We start from the raw sequence: 19,663 nt of genomic DNA, 5'->3' as shown, positions 1-19,663 counted from the left end.
AGATAGATGGAAAAATCCCATGGTTCTTAGGGTATAGCAGCAAAGCAGATGGTAATGCCTCTTCCTTAATGTCATTTTCACTGATAAAATGATCTCAGTTTCTGATGTTGAACCATATGACAGGGTCAAGGACTTTAGTAACAAGAACTTTCTTTCCTGGGTCCTCAGTAGCCACATAGTAGACTATAGCCCCTGCAGATATAGTGGCCAGGCTGCATCTCCACAGGACTTGCTCCCCAGGATGGTGGACTAGAAGCGTTGCTACTCCCAAGCCTCTTGGCTTTAGTGTCCTGGGCTGTCTCCATCAGGGTCTGAGGGGAGGTGGTGGTCGGATTGGTGTTGGTGGAGATGCCCTATGCCTTGCCTGGTATGTGATGTTTGTCCCCAAAGGTACCCCGCTGCTTCAGCTAGGTTGGCTCGCCTTCTCTGTGGTGTTGGTTGGCAGTTGGTGGGCATGTCTGGCCCTTTCTCCACAGGAGTTGCTTGATTATTGGATGATGATTCCCCTTCAGAATTCTTAGCTTCCTTCAGAGCCCAGTTCAAGTGCCCCCTCCTCTTACACGAGGCTTTTCCTACCCTCTTCCTCCAGTTGCTCATGGCTTCCCCCTACCCCAGTGTTATTTTTTACAGGGCATTCCAAAAGTCCTACTGGAGTGTTAAGCTTTAATAGCTTAAAATTGCACCAAGACTTTTGGATCATCCTGTATTTCTCCCTAATGAAACTTTTTCCATTTTGTCTGTTTCACAGGGTGCCTGCCACACTGAAGGTACTTAATAAATGCTTATTCAAAATGAATACCATAACACCTCTCTAGTGCTGAATTAAGGGGAGAAGTGAGAGGTCCTCATTGTGGAATGCCTTTAAGGAGGTGCTGTGTAACTGTAGCTGGGAGCAGATCTAGGCTGTGTGTGTGTGTTAATCACGTGCACCTCAATGAATAGCCAGGAAGCCAAAGCTCCAAAAAAAAAGCAGGACGTGTTAAGAGTAAGACATTCTTCGGGATAATCTGGAGCTGGAAGGCCATCTAGTCTAACTCCCTCATTTTACAGATGAGGAAACTGAGACCCACGGAGGAGAAGGGACTTGCTCAGGGTCTAATAAGATGTAACCGGCAAAGTCAGGTTTGAACTTGAGTCCAAATCCAGTGCTCTTTTCATAGCACCCTCATCTATGCCATTGGCTTGCTTCCCAGATCTTTTTTATTCCAGGAATGATGTAAAATTAGCCCAATTTTTTTCTTAGATGGAAAAATGTATTGTTGGGTATATGTTGACTGCAGGCGGGCTGAGGGGAAACATGAGGGTGGGGAAAGGTGGAAGGGGAATGAATTTGTACCAAACCAAATATTTAGCCAAGGTTTGAAACTGTGTTTAAGTTGGACCATTTCTTCTCAACAGAAAAGTGAATATCTCTCTGAACAAACCTCTCATATTACCATTCTATCTGTACTAAGCAAAATTGAAGTCATATTTCTTTAAAATACCCTTCGGTTTCTGTGGCTTCTCTCAGAATTCTGAACTTTGGGTAAATGTGACCCAATAGACTACTAATGCCCATTTCTTCTTCCTCATCAGGTATCGCAGTTGATAGGAATGGTTTCATTTACTTTGTGGATGGGACCATGATTCGGAAAATTGATCAGAATGCTGTGATCACAACCGTGATTGGCTCAAACGGACTGACATCCACGCAGCCACTGAGCTGTGACTCGGGAATGGACATCACTCAGGTAGGCACCACTGACTTCCAAGCATTATCACCAGGTGGCAACATGGGAATGAATAACAGTTTTTTCAAGTAGAAATTAAGTGGAAAGGAAGCCCATTTCATGCATTATAATACCACATAACAGAAGTTCTTTCCAGACAAGTTCTTCCCAGCAAAGTAGCATTGATGGAGTTGGGGGGAGGGAGGGAAGAATAGGCCAGGAAGGGAGTGGTGGGCATGAAAAAAGGAGATAAAATGAGAGAATAAAATCTCACTCACTTGGGCTAATTGGAAGATAAGGCCAGTCTAAGTTATATAACATTTAAATAAAGAAATCATATCCTTGCAATATCAGGAGCAAAGCAAGGCAGGTCCCCAGCTGCAATATGCCCGACAAATGGTTGATCAGTCTCTGTTTGAAGACCTCCAGTGAGGGGAACCCAGTCGCTGCCTCCTGAGGTGGCCCATAACAAACTGGGACAGCACTCATTGGTACCGTGGGTTTTCCTGGCATCGAGCCTAAACTAGCTTCTTCGTAACTTCCACCCATTGAGCTTAGATCTGCCCTCTGGGGCCAAGCAGAACAAGCCTGCTTCACTCCTCTTCATGGCATTCCTTCCATTCCTTCCAATTCTTAAAGACAGAGATCACACTAGAGAGAAAAGACGAATTCCTGTTCTCATGGAGTTTACGTTCTCTTTGGGAGGGGATGGGGGACAGAGGGAACCACACAGGATCCTACATGAAGAGCTAGAAGGGATCTCAGAGGCTGGCCAACACTTCCATTTGACAGATGAGGAAACTGATTCCCAGAGAGCTAAGATGACTTTGCTGAGATCACAAAGGCAGTCCCAGTGGCAGAGCTGGCATTTGAACCAGTCTCCTAACCCTAATTACAACAGTTTTGTCACTGCAGCACCTTACCTTTAAAAAACATCGTTGAAATAGGCAATTGGCAGTGAACTGATTGCTAGCTGCTGGTTTTGTGAAGGAAGGCTTATACTGAAAATGAGAATGATTTGTTTAAATAGTGCCTGATCAACATTGTTATTAAGTGCTCATGCCCACATGGTACTGGGCAAAGCAAATTGAACTGAAATGTTCTGGATAAAATCCAGAACACCCCTTTAATTGGATAAACACAATGCAGCCCTTTTAAAAGTCATTCCAGAGAATAGGCCCTTTCCCCTAGGAAGTCAAAAACCCACCCACCTGAAAAAATATCAGAATAATTACAAAGCAGTATAGAAACAAGAGAGACCACATAGTGTCCTGGCTAAAAGACCCCTCTGGGACTCAGGAAGGCCTTGGGTCAAGTTCACCTAAGAAACCAATGCAAAATGGTATGCTACAAACCAAATCCCTAAGTGCCAGGAAGCTCTATAATAGAGTCAGAGGCAGAGATGGTGTGTTTATTAAATCTAAAGATAACCTAAAGCAAGCAGGTATGTTGCATGATAGAGCATCTAAGAAGATCTGACAGGTTCGAACTTTAGGGTAGATCTAATAAGATGAAATTTTATATTGAGAAATGTAAAATCATGCACTTGAATTCAAAATATCCACTTCACAAGTTTAAGATGTAGGAAGGGATGGAAAAACAGCTGGGGGCTTTAGTGAACTGCAAGTTTTATACGAGTTGACCATGTGATGTGGAGGCCGTGTAATCTTGGACTAACATTGGGAGGCGAAGTGTCATGGTCTAGGGAAATGATAGTCCTTCTGTCCTCTGCCTGCATCAGAGCCCAGAAACTCTTAGATTTGAGCTGGAAGGGACCTTAGAAGCCAGCTCATCCAGTGCTCTCATTTTACTCGTGTGGAAAATGAGGCCCACGGAGATTAAATGACTTGCCTCAAGATCAAATAGGTACTACATGTCAGAACTAAGTGCCAGGAATTGAACCCCAGACCTCTGAATCCCAAACCAGCATTCTTTCTATCATATCATGCTAGCCCTGTTCAGCTGTGGGCACCACATTTTAGGAAGGTCAGCTGTCTTCAGGCATTTGAAGGGTGTTGATGTGGAAGAATGATTATACTTGGGATTTTTTGGCCCCAGAAGTCTGAACTAGGTGGCAGCAGGTGGGTGTTGCAGAAAGGCCAATTTCATCTTGATTTAAGGACAAATTTCCTGAAACAGTGAAAGATTTCCCAAAATGGAATGAGCTTAACCAGGGGTGGGGAACCTGCAGCCTCGAGGCCACACGTGGCCCTCTGGGTCCTCAAGTGTGGCCCTTTGACTGAATCCAACAAATTTTTTCTGTGAAGTTTGGATTCAGTCCAGGGGGCACACTTGAGGACCCAGAGGGCCACGTGTGGCCTTGAGGCCATAGGTTCCCCACCCCTGGGCTCAACCAAGGTCACAGTCTGCAAGCTGAAGCCAAAAGCTTAGTGCTCCTTTTGAAGAATTATATGGAAGCAACTAGGGTCATCATCAAGATGTGAGAGGGATTCTTCTCTGAATATGTAAGAAATCCCCCTCAGCTGCCCAGGTCTCTTGTATGTGATCACCAGGAGCTTGACTGGAGCTCAGTTTGTTTCTCCATCAGGTCCAGTGGGCTTCTTTGAAGCTCCTAAGTTCACAGATGTGTGTATGTGAGAGCTTATGACTTGAACATCGAGGTGTTCACCTCTTATTACATTTCTAAAGGAAAAAGGAAACTGATTTGCAAAAAAGAATTACTATAGATAGAAGAAAATCAACATAATAGGAGGTTTCAGTACCTTCTATCAAACTACAATAAATCAAACCAGAAGATAAAGTAGAAAGAAATTATGGATTTGGGCATAGTGTTAAAGAAACCGGGTTTGCTAAGAGGAACTGAATACAAAATGACTAATAATAGTAGCTAAGGTGGGAGGGCAGGTAGGGATGAGAAGAAGCATTTATATAGTGCTTATTCTGTGCCAGGTACTATGCTAAGTGCTTACATATATTATCTCACTTGATCCTCACCATAAACCTGGGAGGCAGGTACTATTATAGTCCCCATTTTACATAGGAAACTGAGGCAGGCAGAAGTCAAGTGACTTGCCCAGAGCCACCCAGCTAGTAAGTGTCTGAGGTGGAATTCGGACTCTGGTGTTCCCGACCTGAATACTCTGCTTTCTCCTCTGCATCGTGAGCTAGTGCTTTAAAATTTCCGAAGCACTCTGCATAATTTCAAATACAGAAGAAACATTCACAAAACTTATCCTAGTCTAAGTCATAAAGAAGTCGTAAATTCAGAAAGGCAAACTTTAAAGTCCTACATTACTGGAATAAAAATAATCAATTAATATCTGTTAAATACTTACTGTGTGCCAAGCACTATGCTATGTACTAGAGATAAAAATATAGAAATGAAACAGCCCCTGGCTTCAAGGAGATGCATTCAACAGAGGAAATAACATATCCACATTATAGATTGAGTATATGTGAAGTAAATGAAGGTAATTTGAGTGTGGAGGAGGAGACTAGCAGCAGGTGGGGGCAGGGAGGGAAAAGGCTCTTGTAGAAGGTATCACATGAGCTGTGAAGGTATGTATTCCAGGTAGACAGCTTATACACAGAGATGGGAGACTAAGTGTTACGTGGGGGGGAAAAGGAAGAAGGCAGGTTTGTTCAGATTGTAGAGTATGTAAAAGGCTATATAACATATGATAAACCTGGAAAAGTAGGTTGAGAAGCCATGTTGTGAAGGGCTTGTTCAAATGCCAAAACAGAGAATTTTATATTTGACCCTAGAGGTGATAGGGAGTGAATGGGGCAGGGAGAGGGGTGGGGTGGCATGGTCAGACCTGCACTTTTGAAAGATCACTTTGGCATCCGAGTGGAGGATAGAATGGAGTAGGGAGAGACTTGAGACAGGGAGAGACCCAGCAGCAGGCTATGGCAGTGATCCAGGTGAAGGGTAAACAAGCAAGTCCCCAGGTGTGTCACAGACTGGAAGAAAACCAAGAAAGGGAATGTCACAGCCCTCAAAGGATTAGAAGATGCCGAGCAGATCAGATGGCATGTGTGGTGCTTAGATACAGGAGGCCTCAGCATATCCCAAGGGGAGGAAACCCCACCTCCTCCCTTCGCTACTTTTGTCTAGTGGTGTCCTGGCATATTGGTCCTTGGGTTTTCCTAGAACTAGGCTTCGGGGCTGGGTTTGACTGGGCCTAGTGAGGAGAGGGCTGAGTAGTGAACTTCATAGCAGTTGTTTATAGCACTACAATGATCCAGCTGAGCTTACAACAGGAGTTCAGTTTCATATTTCAGTAAATCAAAAAATATGGATTTTTGAACAAATGTCTGAATGAATAAGAGCAGCTAGTCTCCATTTCTGCTGACAGGACAGCATGAGAATGGGAAATGGGGATTGGATTTGCAGCAGGAGAGACATAGTTTGGCCTTGGGAAGAACTTCCCAATTCTGAAGACTGTGTATTACCAAAGGGGGTGGTAAATAGTTGGAACCCAGCCTAGCCTTAGGATTCCCAAGAATTTGCTCTATAGAAATCTCACCTCTGCTTTTATAACTAGAGTTACTTCCTTTGGAGGCAATGAGGCCAAACTGTTCTAACTGTTGTGAATTTGAGTTAGCAGTTCTCAGACCAGAGACTGCTCTCTTTTACTGTTTCCCAGGCTACTTAGACAGTGTTTCTACCCTAAAAGATTGCAAAAGCTTGCAGCAGATATCCTTTTCCTGACCCCGCTTCTGCCTTGCCTTCCACTCACCTCTGAGTAATCTTTAGCAAGTCCCCCATGCCTTGCAGGCTTGAGAAGGTTTGGCTGAGGTGAGCAGTATGTGGCACTATGGAGTTCTTTCTACTTAGCAGAACCTGCTAGCACTAGATCTCTTTGAATCTTTCACGCTCACAGGAGCTGCATGAGGGCGAGCTGCAGGTGCAACTTTTTTTAATGTTTTATTGATTTTTTTTAAATCACTGTCACTTTCTAATGACTGACCTCCCCTCACCCAGTAGAATCCTCCATTGTATGGACAAGCAAAGTGACCGGGACATTGGTCATATCTGACATTCTGCACCTACCTCTCTGATGGTGTGTTTCACCACCAGATTTGACTTTTTACTCATTCTTCTAATGACCAGTCCCCCAAAAACACACACACAACACATACACACAGCAACACTCAAAACAATATCATTTCCTGAGAAGTGGTACTTCCCTGAGATTCATTCAAAATATGTCCCCACCCCCAGGAAAATCCAGTATGTCCATTTTGAGTTTTGGGGTTTGTTTTTCATGACTGTTAAGCAGGTTCAAGCGTGAGTAGCATTTTGCTTTGGGCTAATCATATATTTTCCCATCTTATGGAGATTAATTTACCACATGAAAATTCTCGAGGTACTAAGGGAAACAACTCCCCAAAGAAAGCCTCGCCACCTCTGTGCTTTCGAAGAAGATACTGTATTTAGTGAGGTGACAAATGCCATGTGGTCTGGGATATGCTGCTTATTCCCAGCATCAATGCTCAGTGGCACTTAGGAAACAGGTTAATCGCAGTTTTTTATCTCTCAAAAATAGAATTTGCTTTGATAGCCAAATCAGCCATTTGTTCAAAATCCTTATATTTTCTAATTTAGCAAAATATGAAACAGACCTTGGGTAAACTCAGTGGCAGAACTGCACCCTTTCATGGCCTGCATTAAACAAGGAGATGAGTTACTTATGAAAAGGGAAATCCAAATCTTTCTTCCTCCTACGGAAGTCACTAGATTGCTGCTTCTGCATGCACATGCCTTGCTTATTCACTAGCATCTGACACCCTAAAAGAATCTGACTAGCCCTGGAATGGGAAAATGGGCCAAGCCAGTCTCCCAGGGACAGAGCCACTTTTTAAGTGGCATTTGATCTTCCATACCTATTCTAATACTGGCCACTCATATGCAAAACATATATATACTTTCTGGCCTTCACATGCAAAAATGATGCTATTTAGTGACTATAAGCTGCCGCTTTGGAATCCCTTTTCCAAAGGCAGAGATGGCTTTGCACTGATCCAGCCACAGTTTTACTCCAGCTTTCCAGGAAATCACATTGATCTCTCCCAACCTGGCCAGGTTGCGAAGCACATGCAATAGCCGCTCATAAACAAAAGGGAGTGAAAGCCTAGCTGGGCTTCTTCTTCAAAATCTTCTCAGCCATTTCAATTTGGTACAAGTGGCTTCTCCATTTTCTACTGCTGTGATCCAGGAAAAGTTATGATACTTGCGGGGCAAGGGGTAGGGGGTGACTAGAGTGGGGATGGTAGTTGAGGAAATCTTCCTTTCTTAGATGTCTGGTGAGTGTCTTTCTCTCCACCTCAAGGAAGCTTTCCTGTCCTTTATCACCCATTAGTGATACAACTGATGTGGACTCTTTGCCTTTCTTTGTTTACTCCCATCACTCATCCACATGCCCACAGATGGAGATAAGAATTGGATCTTAAGAGTGAAGGCTATATTAATTGAAGTTCTCTGTAGGGACAAATTTCTGAATTTCTCTGGAATCAGGAAATCTGAGTGATAACAAGCTTGCTTGAATAAAGGGATCATCCAGGAAAAGAAAGTTGGGTTTTTTTTTTAAAAAGTTCTCATTCCCCATCCCTAGATAGAAATTTTGTATCCCTTCAAAAAAGGACCGTCCATGAATGTAGGAGATCACTAAAGGAAAGGTCACTTCTCCAGAGGATTCACTAGACTGCTTAGTAAGTATGCATACATGGAAGTGCTTAGAGGAGGAGAGAAACTGTTTTCAAGCATGTAAGAATCTGGCTATCTTTTGGAGATGGGATGAGATTTGGTCTCTTTCGCCCCAGAGAGCAGAAGCAAGTGCAGTGGGTTGAACATTTGTAAATAGATGTGCTGATCTTACAGGAGCTAAAGAGCACAGATTGTGGTCCTAACACACAGTCAGTAAGGGGAGTGTTTTGCTTGCCAAAAACAAGTCTAAAGATAATCAAAATCATTGAACAACTGGTTTACTACCATTAAGGTGTTCCAAGTCCTTCCTTTCTTCCAAAAGCATTATATAAATTATGGTAGTGGCTGGTAGCTAGGTGGGGAGAAGGCAGGGAGGGAAAGGGGGTTGAAATATTTTCATTTTTAGTCTTCCTAATGGAAGACTAAATCCTTCAAAGTGAGTGGAACTGGCATCCATCTGGCAAAGGTTATCTGATCCAAATCCAGAGAAGCAAAGTGACTAGACCTAGGGAAGTGATAGTCTCTCTGTCCTCTGCCCTCATCGGAGCCCAGAAGCTCTTAGGTTTCAGCTGAAAGGGGCTTTTAGAGGCCAGCTCATCGAGTGCCTTCATTTTTATGGATGTGGAAACTGGGACCCATAGAGGTTCATTGACTTGCCTCAAGGTCCCACAGGTACTAAATGTCACACCGGGGCAGAATTCGAACCCAGGTTCTCCAACTCCCAACCTACTACAGTATTTTACTTCCCCAGAGAGAACACTCAGCTCAGTATGAGGTAGCTGATGTGTTCACGGGCTACAGTAAGCAAGACATAACTTCCAGGAACAAGGAGGTGAGAGTCCCTTAGTACTCTCTTAGTCAGATAACATCTGGAGTATTGAACCTTAAGTTCATGTCACATGAGGATCAGGTAAAGGAAGTGGACATGAAAATAAGAGGGGGCTCAGTATGAAAGGCTGTCACTGTGGAAGAGAGATTAGCCTTGTTCTCCTTGGCCCCAGATGGAAAAACCAAGAGCAGTGGGTAAAAGTTGTCAAAAGGCTTTGGGCTTGGAATGAGTTGCCTCTAAGGGTGATGGTTGCCCTCTCTCCTTGGAGGTCTTGAGTAGGGCCTGTATGCCCACTGTAACATGTTATGCTGTAGTGGGGGATTGTGCAAGTATGGGTCAGACTCAATTCCCACCAAGTTGCCTTCCAACTTTAACATTGTGTAATTCTGTGATAGAAATAAAATCCTCTCTGCCTTGTCTTCTTTGCACACAAAGGGCAGTTGTGTTTTGGCTCTCATTAAAAAGATGAAATGCTGGAGAAAAAAAATATCTTTAAAGTTCAGGCAGAGTCACAAATGCAAAGCTTCTAGCAAAGCCCCCGGACTTTTGAATGGCTCAGTCTTTTGCACCTTGCACTCGGCAGGCAGCAAAATCTCTGATGAACCTGTACTCTGAGATACTGTTGTCTCTGGTTTGGTTAGCTCGGTTTGTTAGAGACTGGTATTAAGAAGGCCACGATCAGGGGCTCAATCACCTGCGGAGCCAGTCAGCTTCACTCAGTCACACACTTCCAGGCTGGGCCTCTAGGTCTGGCCAGCGCTCCAGGAAATGAATGCTGCTCTTGGTCACAAGGAAAAGATTTTTAGACCTTTAGCAGCAAGCACCATCTATTGGTAAAGCAACACTGGGTGGGGGAAGAGACCCAGACACATGGAACATCAACCTTAATCTCTACCTCTTGAGTGAATGTCTGTTTGAGAAACATAGAGCCAAGATTTGTTATGCCCAGAAAGGCCAGCTGTCTACCTGAGAGAGCATGAGTCTGGAGATTTTTAGGTGTCAGTCTACTGGAACTCGATTCACTATTGTAGAGATTCTGGAGAAGACCTGCCAATGCCTAAAAGGCTGACTGGCCTGAGTAACATCTGAAGACAGCAGCAGTACAGAGAAATGAAAAACAACTCTTGACTCTTGCAGGAAAGGACCCTTAAACCATGCTCTCCATCTTACTTAGCTAGGTATTACTTTGTAATCAGGAGCAAGTACCTAGCAACTTGGTGGCGCAGTGGATAGAGCACTGAGCCTGGAGTCAATTCAAATCCAGTCTCAGACACTACCTAGCTATGTGACCCTGGGCAAGTCACTTAACCCTGTTTGTCTCAGTTTCCTCATCTGTAAAATGAGCTGGAGAAGGAAATGGCAAACCACTCCAGTACCTTTGCCAAGAAAGCCCCAAACGGGGTCACAAAGAGTCAAGCGTGATTGAACAACAATAATATCATCTTCTACCTGCCTGCATAAGCACTGGTATTTTCTTGGTTATATTATTGCAAGTCAGTAAGACCTAAAGGATATTCATTGTCACAGATCTAGGAGGCAAAGTGCTGGCTTGACCATGGTCCAGTCTCTTCCTAATGCTCAATAGTGAAAACAACCATCCAAACAATAAGAACATAGAAGTGCCAACCTGAAGCAACCCATGGTTGCTCCAGATTAGAAATTAGAGGCATCAGGGGTCATGTTATGGTAGGGCTTCTTATGTTGGCAACCTCAAAAACCATCCAGATGAAAAGTAACTTGAGAGTGATAACACCTCCAAAGAGCTTTCTGACATCATTACGGCCACTCCAGTCAATCAGGAAACCTTCGATGAAATTCCTTCCCAAAATCAAATCCTAAGCAGCTCTATAGAAGGCTAAACATAGTAGAACTGGGAGTGAGCACATTTCAGGTCCACACTGACCCAGCACCCAGGTGGCCAGTGAATTGATATTTCAGTTGTGAATTCACAATTATCCAGTGCTCCATCTCTTCTACTCTTGTGTTTCAGCTCATGCCACGAAGCAGTGTTTTCTTTGTTGTTGGATAGTGATGAGATTATGGAAAAGATTGGGGGGGGGACAGGAAGTCTAGGGGACTTTGTGTAATAGAGAATTCCTCAGCCTCTGAAACCGCAGCCCATGGTTCCCCTGGGGCCTCAACTGGAACACTTTAAAATGTGCATGGTAGTAAATTTGGGAATGTTTAGTGTGCCACCATTATCTGGGTGCCCACATAAGTATTTCTTAACTGACCCTTTGTGCCCTTTGAATGTCTCGGTAGCCAACCTCTGGAGTTGTGCCGCCCTGCTAAATGTGTGCTGTGGGAGGGGTGGGTACAAAACCAAAGGTCCATTTGAGGCTTTGTGAAAATCTAAGCAGTGAAGTCTTCTCTCTAGTATTCATTGGGTTATCTGTTGGGAACATTACCACGTGAAAGGGAGAGAGGCAGTTTACAGAATGAGAAGCTAACCGGAAATGAACTTTTGAGCAAAGCAATCACAAGCTTTTCTTCCCATGGAGGGCTGTCCATTTATATCTTATCTCCATGGTGAAATTTTGTAATAGTTTCTTCCCGAAATATTACTCTAGGAAAAAAAGGTTAGAGGTAGTTACTGAAATGAGCAGATGATCAATGAAAGAAAACCATTTCAGAAAAATAGTGCAAGAAAACTTTGGGCTTCTAAATTGCTTTGAGGGCCAAGGGGAATTAGAAGCCTGGTATTAGAATTAGAAGCCTGTCGAGCTAGTAATAGAATATTACCAACTTGCAACAGGCAGTTTTCTGCAACTTATCAACAGGAGGGAACTAGGCAAAGAATGGTTTCTGGTGCTCGCTCACAAGAAGGAAAAAAACACCTTCCTTCTCCTTCATGGAGCTCCCATTGATCTCTTCCTTAGTCCAAATTCCCTCAGGGTCAAACATGCTCACATACTCCCTTGTATTATTCTCTCCTTCAAGGATTCTCAACCATTTTTGTGTTATGAACCCCTTTGGGAAAAACCTGTGGACCCCTTTGCAGAATAACATTTATGAACGTACGAGGTTCCAAATGAAACCATTGAAATCGATACATGGTTATCAAAACGTTCTTTTAAAAAAGAGTTCAGACTCCAGCCCTGCCCTTCATGTACTTGTCTCCTGGCTCCCCAAGATGTGGAGTTCCACATGGCTACAGACCATGTCTTTTATTCATACCCTTGTTTCTTCAAGAAGCCTACATTGAACACCAGCCATATACAGAGCATTTGGAAGAGTTGCAGGATGATTAAGATGTGGCATCTGACTTTTAAAAGTTCACAGACTAGGAAGAAAAGTAAGGCAAGTACATGCAGAAGCACTCCCATGGGGCAATATGTAACAAGTGGGAAAAACACAGTGGGATAGGAGGATAGAAGAGAGACGCAGTATTGATAGAAGAGGAAAAGTAAAACCTTGTCTTCTGCCAGAGAATCTTGACTAGCACCAAGTATAGACCCGAATCTGTACCCATTCCTGTATCACTTAGCCTAGCATACTGCTGGACACACAGTAGGAGCTTAGCTTAATTTAATTAAAATTAAAGAAGATATTGGAAGGGGGAAATTACTTTAAAGTCCCTCCTGGGAACCGTTGAGGGAGTGGAGTTCTTCAACACATATGAAAAACCTCAGACCAGAGAGATGCAAACGTCAGGTCAGCAAGTAGTATCATGTAAAATACATTCTTCCTACAATACCAATCATGTCTAGAAACCAATTAGCTGGGGAGTCTGAAGGACATGTTGTAGTTTTCATCTCCTGCTGATAGATGACTTGCTCTGGAAATTGAAAACTGGAAGCAGTTATACATTCAGTGTATAGAGAAATGCCATTTCAAAAACCAAAACTTCAGAAGGGGAGATACAAGAAAAGGACAAGAGAAAATTGAAGCAGTTATGCCTATTATTAAGATGAGATCACAGCAATTAGGCAGCAGATTCATCTAGAGTTTGGGTGTGTTGGTGGATCGGAGGGCGTGTGTGGAAACAGTCACAGCAACAGCATCAGTCATTTCTTGTGGCCTTCAAAGGAAAGGAAGATTTTTCAGTCATCCAAGTCAGGGCAGTTCTGGGATGAAAGCACTTCAGATTCTAGGCATATTTGGTCTTAATAAGTTAGAAAGACATTGATGCTGTGGAACAGGACTGCCTGTCATCATTATGGCCAGTCATTTTCATCTTGGGTCCAGAATGATCAGTGGAAATGGAAACTATCACTTTTCCCTCACTGGGCTTAAATGACGCCTGGATATGGCTACACAGACTCATTTGGGTCAAAAATAACTTTTAGGCACCCCTTCTGTCCATATGGTTTCTGGAGGGTTTCTTCCTCAAAAGTAGAGCTGTTCAAAACTTCAGTGGGTGGCCTGAGGAAGTTCCCTTTCACAGATCTTCAAGCAAAGGCTGGAGGAATCTCTGCTACTCCTCACTCTATCACCATTGATTTCCTGTCCTCTAATTGTGGATGTCCCTCAAGACTTTGCCCTGGGCCCCATTTTCTTTTCTCTCCACACTCTGTCAGTGACCTCATCGACTCTCATGGGTTTAGTTATCTCTGTAAATGACTCTCACATCTATGTATCCAGCCCTAACCTCTCTCCTATGCTTTAGTCTCAGAGAAATGCCCGTTGGTTGCACGTTTCCTAGCAGATGTCCCATAGACATCTCAAATTCAATGTGGCCAAAACAGAAATTGTGTCTCTCCCAAAACCCCCCTGTTCCCCACTTTGCTACCAAGGGTCGCACCATCCTTTCAGTCACCCAGGCTCACCATGTCTTTACCCGGGCTGTCCCTCCTACCTAGAACGCACTCACTCCACTGTCACTCATTCTTCTTAAAATGTCCGGCTTCATTCAGAATTCAGTTTAAGTGCCACCTCCTACATAAGGCTTTTCCTTATTTCTCCAGCTGCTAGTGCTCTGCTCTCCCACCCCCACCAAAAAGAAAATTGCCTTGTATTTACTCTGCATTTCTTTTGTATTTACTTATATGTGTATGTATTTCTCCCGTCGTCCTATGAGCTCTTTGAGCGTGGACAGATTGCCTTTTTTTTTCTCTTTTATCTCTGGCACATAAGCACAGTACAGCTTGGCACATAGTAAGTGCTTAATAAATGTTTGTTGGTTGATTAATTGACTTGTTAAGGAGTCTGTAGAAGAGATTCTAGGTCCCTAGATAGAAAGGAATAGATTCTAAGTAGAAGTGAATAGCAGTTCCCTCCACTGATGCAGAGAAGCAAATCATTTGAGAGTAACTAACTATGTCTATGTCTTCCCCTTCCTGTACTGGTAAAGGTGATTTTTTTAATCCAACTAAAAGACAATATACATTTGTCCCTACTGAATGTTGTCCTTTAGAGTCAGCCCAATGCTGCCAAGATCTTTTGAGAACTGAATTGATCCTTCAGTGTATTAACTATTACTTTGTTTTGTATCATCTGAAAACGTGATGTTACCTCTGCCTTTATCCAGGTCATTCACAAAAAAGTAGTAAACAGCACAGGTAGATCCCTGGAGCACTCCACTGTAGATCTTCTGCAGATGGGGACTTCTCTGACATTTAAATCTCGTCAGAACCTGTCCCCTTCCTAGTCTTTCTAGTCTTAGACATCAGTCCCCTCCTTCCACTTTGCCATCCAGCCATACTTATTACTTGCTCTTCCAAACATGTGATCCTCCCCCTCTGATCTCTGTGCTTTTATACTGGTGGTCCCCATGTTTGAAAGTCACTCTCTCCTCATCCCTGACTCTTGTAATCTCTCATTTGCTTCAAGTCTAAATTCAAATGCCACCTTCTACATCAAACCTTTCCTGATTCCCCCAGTTGGTAGAACATTCTTTCCCAAAACTACTTTGTATTCATTTTGTCTATATTATGTATGACATTGAGTAATCCGTCTGGATGTGAGGTTGAGGGTGAAGACAAAGGAGAGAAAAGTTCTCCTTTCCCTGGCTCCCACCTTTGGAATGTGGGTGTTGCCAGTCAGTAACCTCAAAACCTGGGAGTTATGGTTAGGGCTAGGGGCCTTCCTCTGCTGCTACCGCCACAGCTTCAGTTCAAAATCCCCACTCATTCTGGGCATCACTCCTACGAGGGTCCTTAAGTCTCCAGGATGGGAAGGAAGTAAACAACTCTGTCCCCTTCATCTCCCAAAAATCCATGCAGCCAGGCTCCATCTCAAAAGACTGCTTCACATGTGTATATTTATTTATGTCCTTGTTATCTTCCCTATTAAAATGTTAGTTCCTTGAGGGCTGTTTCATTTTTGTATTTGTATCCCCAGTGCCTAACACAGACAAGTCAGTCAGTACTTAAACGTTTGATTGATTGATTGACCTTGAGCCATGAAGGACTCCTCCTTGAACCAAGTCATTCAGTTAGTTTCAAATACTTCCAATTGTATTATTGTCTAATCCACATATTTCCATCTTTTGCACAACAATAGTATAAGAGGTATTGCCAGATGCTTTGCTAAAATCTAGGTAAACTATATCTACACCATTCTCCTGATCTCCTAATTTAATAACTCTGTCACAAAATGAAATAAAGTTAGTCTGGCATGGCTTTTATGGTTGATGAAGTTATGCTGCATTTTTTGTAGTCACCACCTTTCTAGATGTTGATTAATCATCTCTTTAATGATTTGTTAAAGAATTCCCCCAGTAATGTAAGTCAAGATCACCAGACTATACTTTTCAGACTCCTGTTCTTTTTTTTTTTTTTTTGAAAGTAAGGACATTTACTTTTCTCCAGCCCTGTGTACTTCTCTTGTTTTCAAGAGTTTTTCAGAGATCACTGATAGTGGCTCAGCAGTCACATCCACAGGTACTTTCAGTACCTAAGAATATAGTTAATTTGGGCCTGTTGATTTTAATTCATCAGGGACATTTTGGTGTTCTCTTGCTGTCTCTATTTATCTTGGGTATCTGTCATATCAAGTTAAAGAGTCAAAGCCGACCTCTTCTGCTAGGCCCCTAAGAGCAGAATTCAGCCCAATGGGCTCTCCAATGAGGAGAAATTTCAAGGAGACAGATTTAGGCTTAAAATCAGGGCCAAACGTCCTACCTATCAGCACCATACAAAAGTAGCTAGCTCCCCTTCAATGAAAATCTTGAAGCACAAGCTGAATGACTGCTTCTCGGGTATGATGTAGTGGGGATTCTTTTTCACGTATGGCCACTGAGATCCCTTCCATCTCTGAAAATCTGTTATTCTGGAATTGTCTTCCATGGGTTTTATTCCCCAATAATTTTCACCTGTTAAAAACAAGACAAAGAGATACCATTGCTTCCTAAGAGGTGTTATCAGACTTTCCAGTTGCAGGAAAGATACTTTCTCTAGAAGGCTTTTTTCTCTTCCTTTTATAAATCTGAAGAATCTCAGGCAATATCGGTGTCAAGTAATGTGAAGGCCATTTGAAAACTGACAAAAAGTGACGCTAACAATCTGGAGCCACGAAAAACTAGAATGTAGAATTGGCAGAGCACCTAGCAAGGAGAGCTCAGCCCCATCAGTCACTGTATCTTCCCCGGGGCTGGTGCACTGTATAAGAGATAATCACACACTCCCTGGAAAGTCATCCTGAAGAGACCTCAAAGATCAAAATCAAACAGAGTCGTTTTTTAAATGAACCAAAGGGCTCAAAGTATAGGGAAGGACAGAGATTAGGAGTGTCATGTTCAGGACAGGGGAGGGGGAGTCTTTTTGGAAACACCTGGTTTTCTCAGTGAGGCAGAATTCTAAGATAAAAACTATAGTGATGGATGATTTGTATGAACTTTTGAGACTGATCCATAGAAAATTTCCCCAAATGGAGGAAGTCAGCCAGGGAGCAGAGCTTTGCATTCCTATAGGATTGATGTGATGGGGATAACAAAAGAAATGAGCAGTGACATCACATGGAGGATTGCTGGCAGGCCAAGAGCCTTGATGCAAACACCAGAGAGAAACTTGGGTAATGGACTCATGTTAGCCATGGAAGTAGTTACCAAATATAGGTGGAATATAATTTCCAGAATGTAGCCAAGGAATCCAGTGATATTTGTAGACAAAGAAGTTAGAAGAAAATCTGACTTCAAGTGCCCTTGACTTCAGCACTGTGGACAGTCCCTTCTCCAACGCAGATCACAAGCCTTCTACACCTTTAATAGCCTACAAAAGCTCTACAGCTGAAAGGCATCTTAGAGGCCATGCAGTTCAACCTTCTCATTTTGCAGATAGGGAGTCTGAGCCTCATAGACATTTAGTGGCTTCCCCAAGATCATACAGATAGTCTATAGCAGAAGTGATATTTCAACCCAGGTCACTGGAGTCCAAGTCTGGTGCCCTTTCCACAATGCCATGCTACCTCTCCTTATGTGTTGCTGTGACCACAAAAATTTCTCACCTGGTAGCCAGCCTTGTGTTTATGAGCCAGTCCACATTTCATCTCCCGATAAGCATCACTAGGCCTATACTAGAAGTTTTTCCAGTTTAGAAAACCTACCAGAACTGAGAAGGACTTCTTTAGAAGGTTTTATTCTTTTTCATTTGTAATCTACTCTGGCGAACTATATAGTTCCCCTGGTGAAGTAGAATACTGCCAGAGAGGGAAGGAAAGTTGTCTTCATTATTTATGGATTCCATTGAGTCTTTTGTGCTTTGCATTTTGAGTTGGGCTAAATAAGGTCTATCCTATATTCACTGTGTTGTTATCCTGGGTGTTGGCACAGGAACTGACAGCCCTTTAACTTTTCTGTGGAGACCTAAATGCATGAATGTGCTAGAGCTTGTGAGAGCTGGTTGTTAAATTTTCAGTGTGAGCATTTACTTTTCAGAAATCAGCAAAATCTACAAGTCAGAAATCTACAAGTCAAAATCTACAAGCAAAATCAACAAGTTTTGTTGATTGTCTCTAGACTTAAGAAAGTGATGGAGAAAATGTTAGTGCAATTTACACTTAAAAGTGCATCGTATACGTGTGTGTGTGTGTGTGTGTGTGTGTATATATATATATATATATATTGCGATAAAAAGAGGGCCTTTTTTATAGTTGTCCTTCAGAAGCAACAAGTTGGTGAACATTGAAACAGTTTGTTCCCCCCAAGGCCCCTCCCCTGATTCAGTCCTTTGGGTGGGTTTAAGAAAGCTCCCAGGATCAGCCCTACTTCACAGTTCCTTAGGGGCCCCTCTTGGATTGTCTTTCCCAGACTTCCCTGCCAAGTACAAGTAAGCTGACTTCACTTATTAACAGACCCATTCTGGGAATCCAATCCCTTCAGTGGCCAAGGGCAGAGGAGAAGGGGGATGGTCTTAGAAGTAGCCCCCACAGGCCCAGGAAACCGGACCCCTTCCCACTGATCCCTGAGTGGGAGAAGAGAGGAGGTGAAGGATTTGGGTAATTCTTCTCCCTGGCTGAACTGTGTATTGGGATGGAGAAAAAAGGAGAGAGGCCCAGTAAAGTTGAGGAGGAGCCAGCGTGTGAGGCAAGATTCCTGGAAATCCATCCAGGGTGCAGAAATACCCCACAAGGAGAGCTAAAGAGAGCCCTCCTCATTTTGGAGAGCTGTTTGTTAAACATTTACTAGCATACCTCTGTCTAAGTGTAAACTGACTCTTGATATTCCCCCAGGGAAACCCTAGATGAAGGCATGAGCCAAAAGGAGAGATTCTGAGAGAGGCCTCCAAGATTTAACCTAGTCCATTTAAATCCAAAGTTTTGATTCTAGGTCACAGCTTACAGGTGTCTTAATGGTCATTGAATCATTCATTTGGCCATTTCTTTCTCTTTTCAAGATGGTTTGGAGTTATAATGTAGATACAGCCCAAGAAGTGACTAGAACTCTGGAAAATAAATGGTGTATGATGGAAAAATTTTAAAGGATGTTACAAGTGTGACAAATGCCATAGAGAATACATATGATACCTCATATCCATTTGCAAGGGGGTATGTTCAGGCATGCCCCAGGAGAACTTTACCTGGAGAGACACATTCAGTGTACTTAGTACCAAAATTAGCCATTTCTCTGAGTACTTTTCTGGATTAATTAGTTAAATCCAGGCTATACATCTGGATATTTAATTTGCATTTGAATTTTCCCCCATAGGATCCTGATGCTTTATTTGATTCAAATTCTAAAGTAACAGGATTCTTAAGCCACCTGTGGGCCTGTTTGGTTGGAAAGTCATATCCTTTCTAGACAAGTTTTCAATTAGTGTAGGAAGCATGTGGAAGAATCAGGAAGAGTTAGTGCTGTCAGGGTCTGACATCCCAACAGTTCATTTTTCTCTGCCCAGGGTTAGTTCTTGGGGAAAGTAAGTTTGTCGAGGTGGGGTGGGGAAGGGAAAGAAAAGTACTAGTAGCTTGTGGATAAACCAATGACCTTTAATGGTAATTTTTTTTAAATTAATTTATTGTGACAGGATGGGACAACTGTCACACATCTGGACAAATTCCCAGGGTATCAGTTCACTAAAC

General features: G+C 42.9%; 1 protein-coding gene across 1 annotated transcript in view; it reads left to right on the top strand.

Annotated features, from left to right (window-relative positions):
• Window positions 1–19,663, top strand: part of TENM1 (teneurin transmembrane protein 1) — a 540,368-nt gene that overhangs the window by 489,878 nt on the left and 30,827 nt on the right. The window contains exon 21 of the mRNA XM_027838584.1: window positions 1,576–1,730. Within this exon, the coding sequence (XP_027694385.1) occupies window positions 1,576–1,730 (155 nt within the window). The remainder of the gene's footprint in view (window positions 1–1,575; window positions 1,731–19,663) is intronic.

The sequence above is a fragment of the Vombatus ursinus genome, unplaced genomic scaffold, assembly GCF_900497805.2.
Source record: "Vombatus ursinus unplaced genomic scaffold, bare-nosed wombat genome assembly UNPS02004596.1, whole genome shotgun sequence".
Classification (NCBI taxonomy): domain Eukaryota; kingdom Metazoa; phylum Chordata; class Mammalia; order Diprotodontia; family Vombatidae; genus Vombatus; species Vombatus ursinus.
This window is presented reverse-complemented; position numbering and strand designations above follow the sequence as displayed.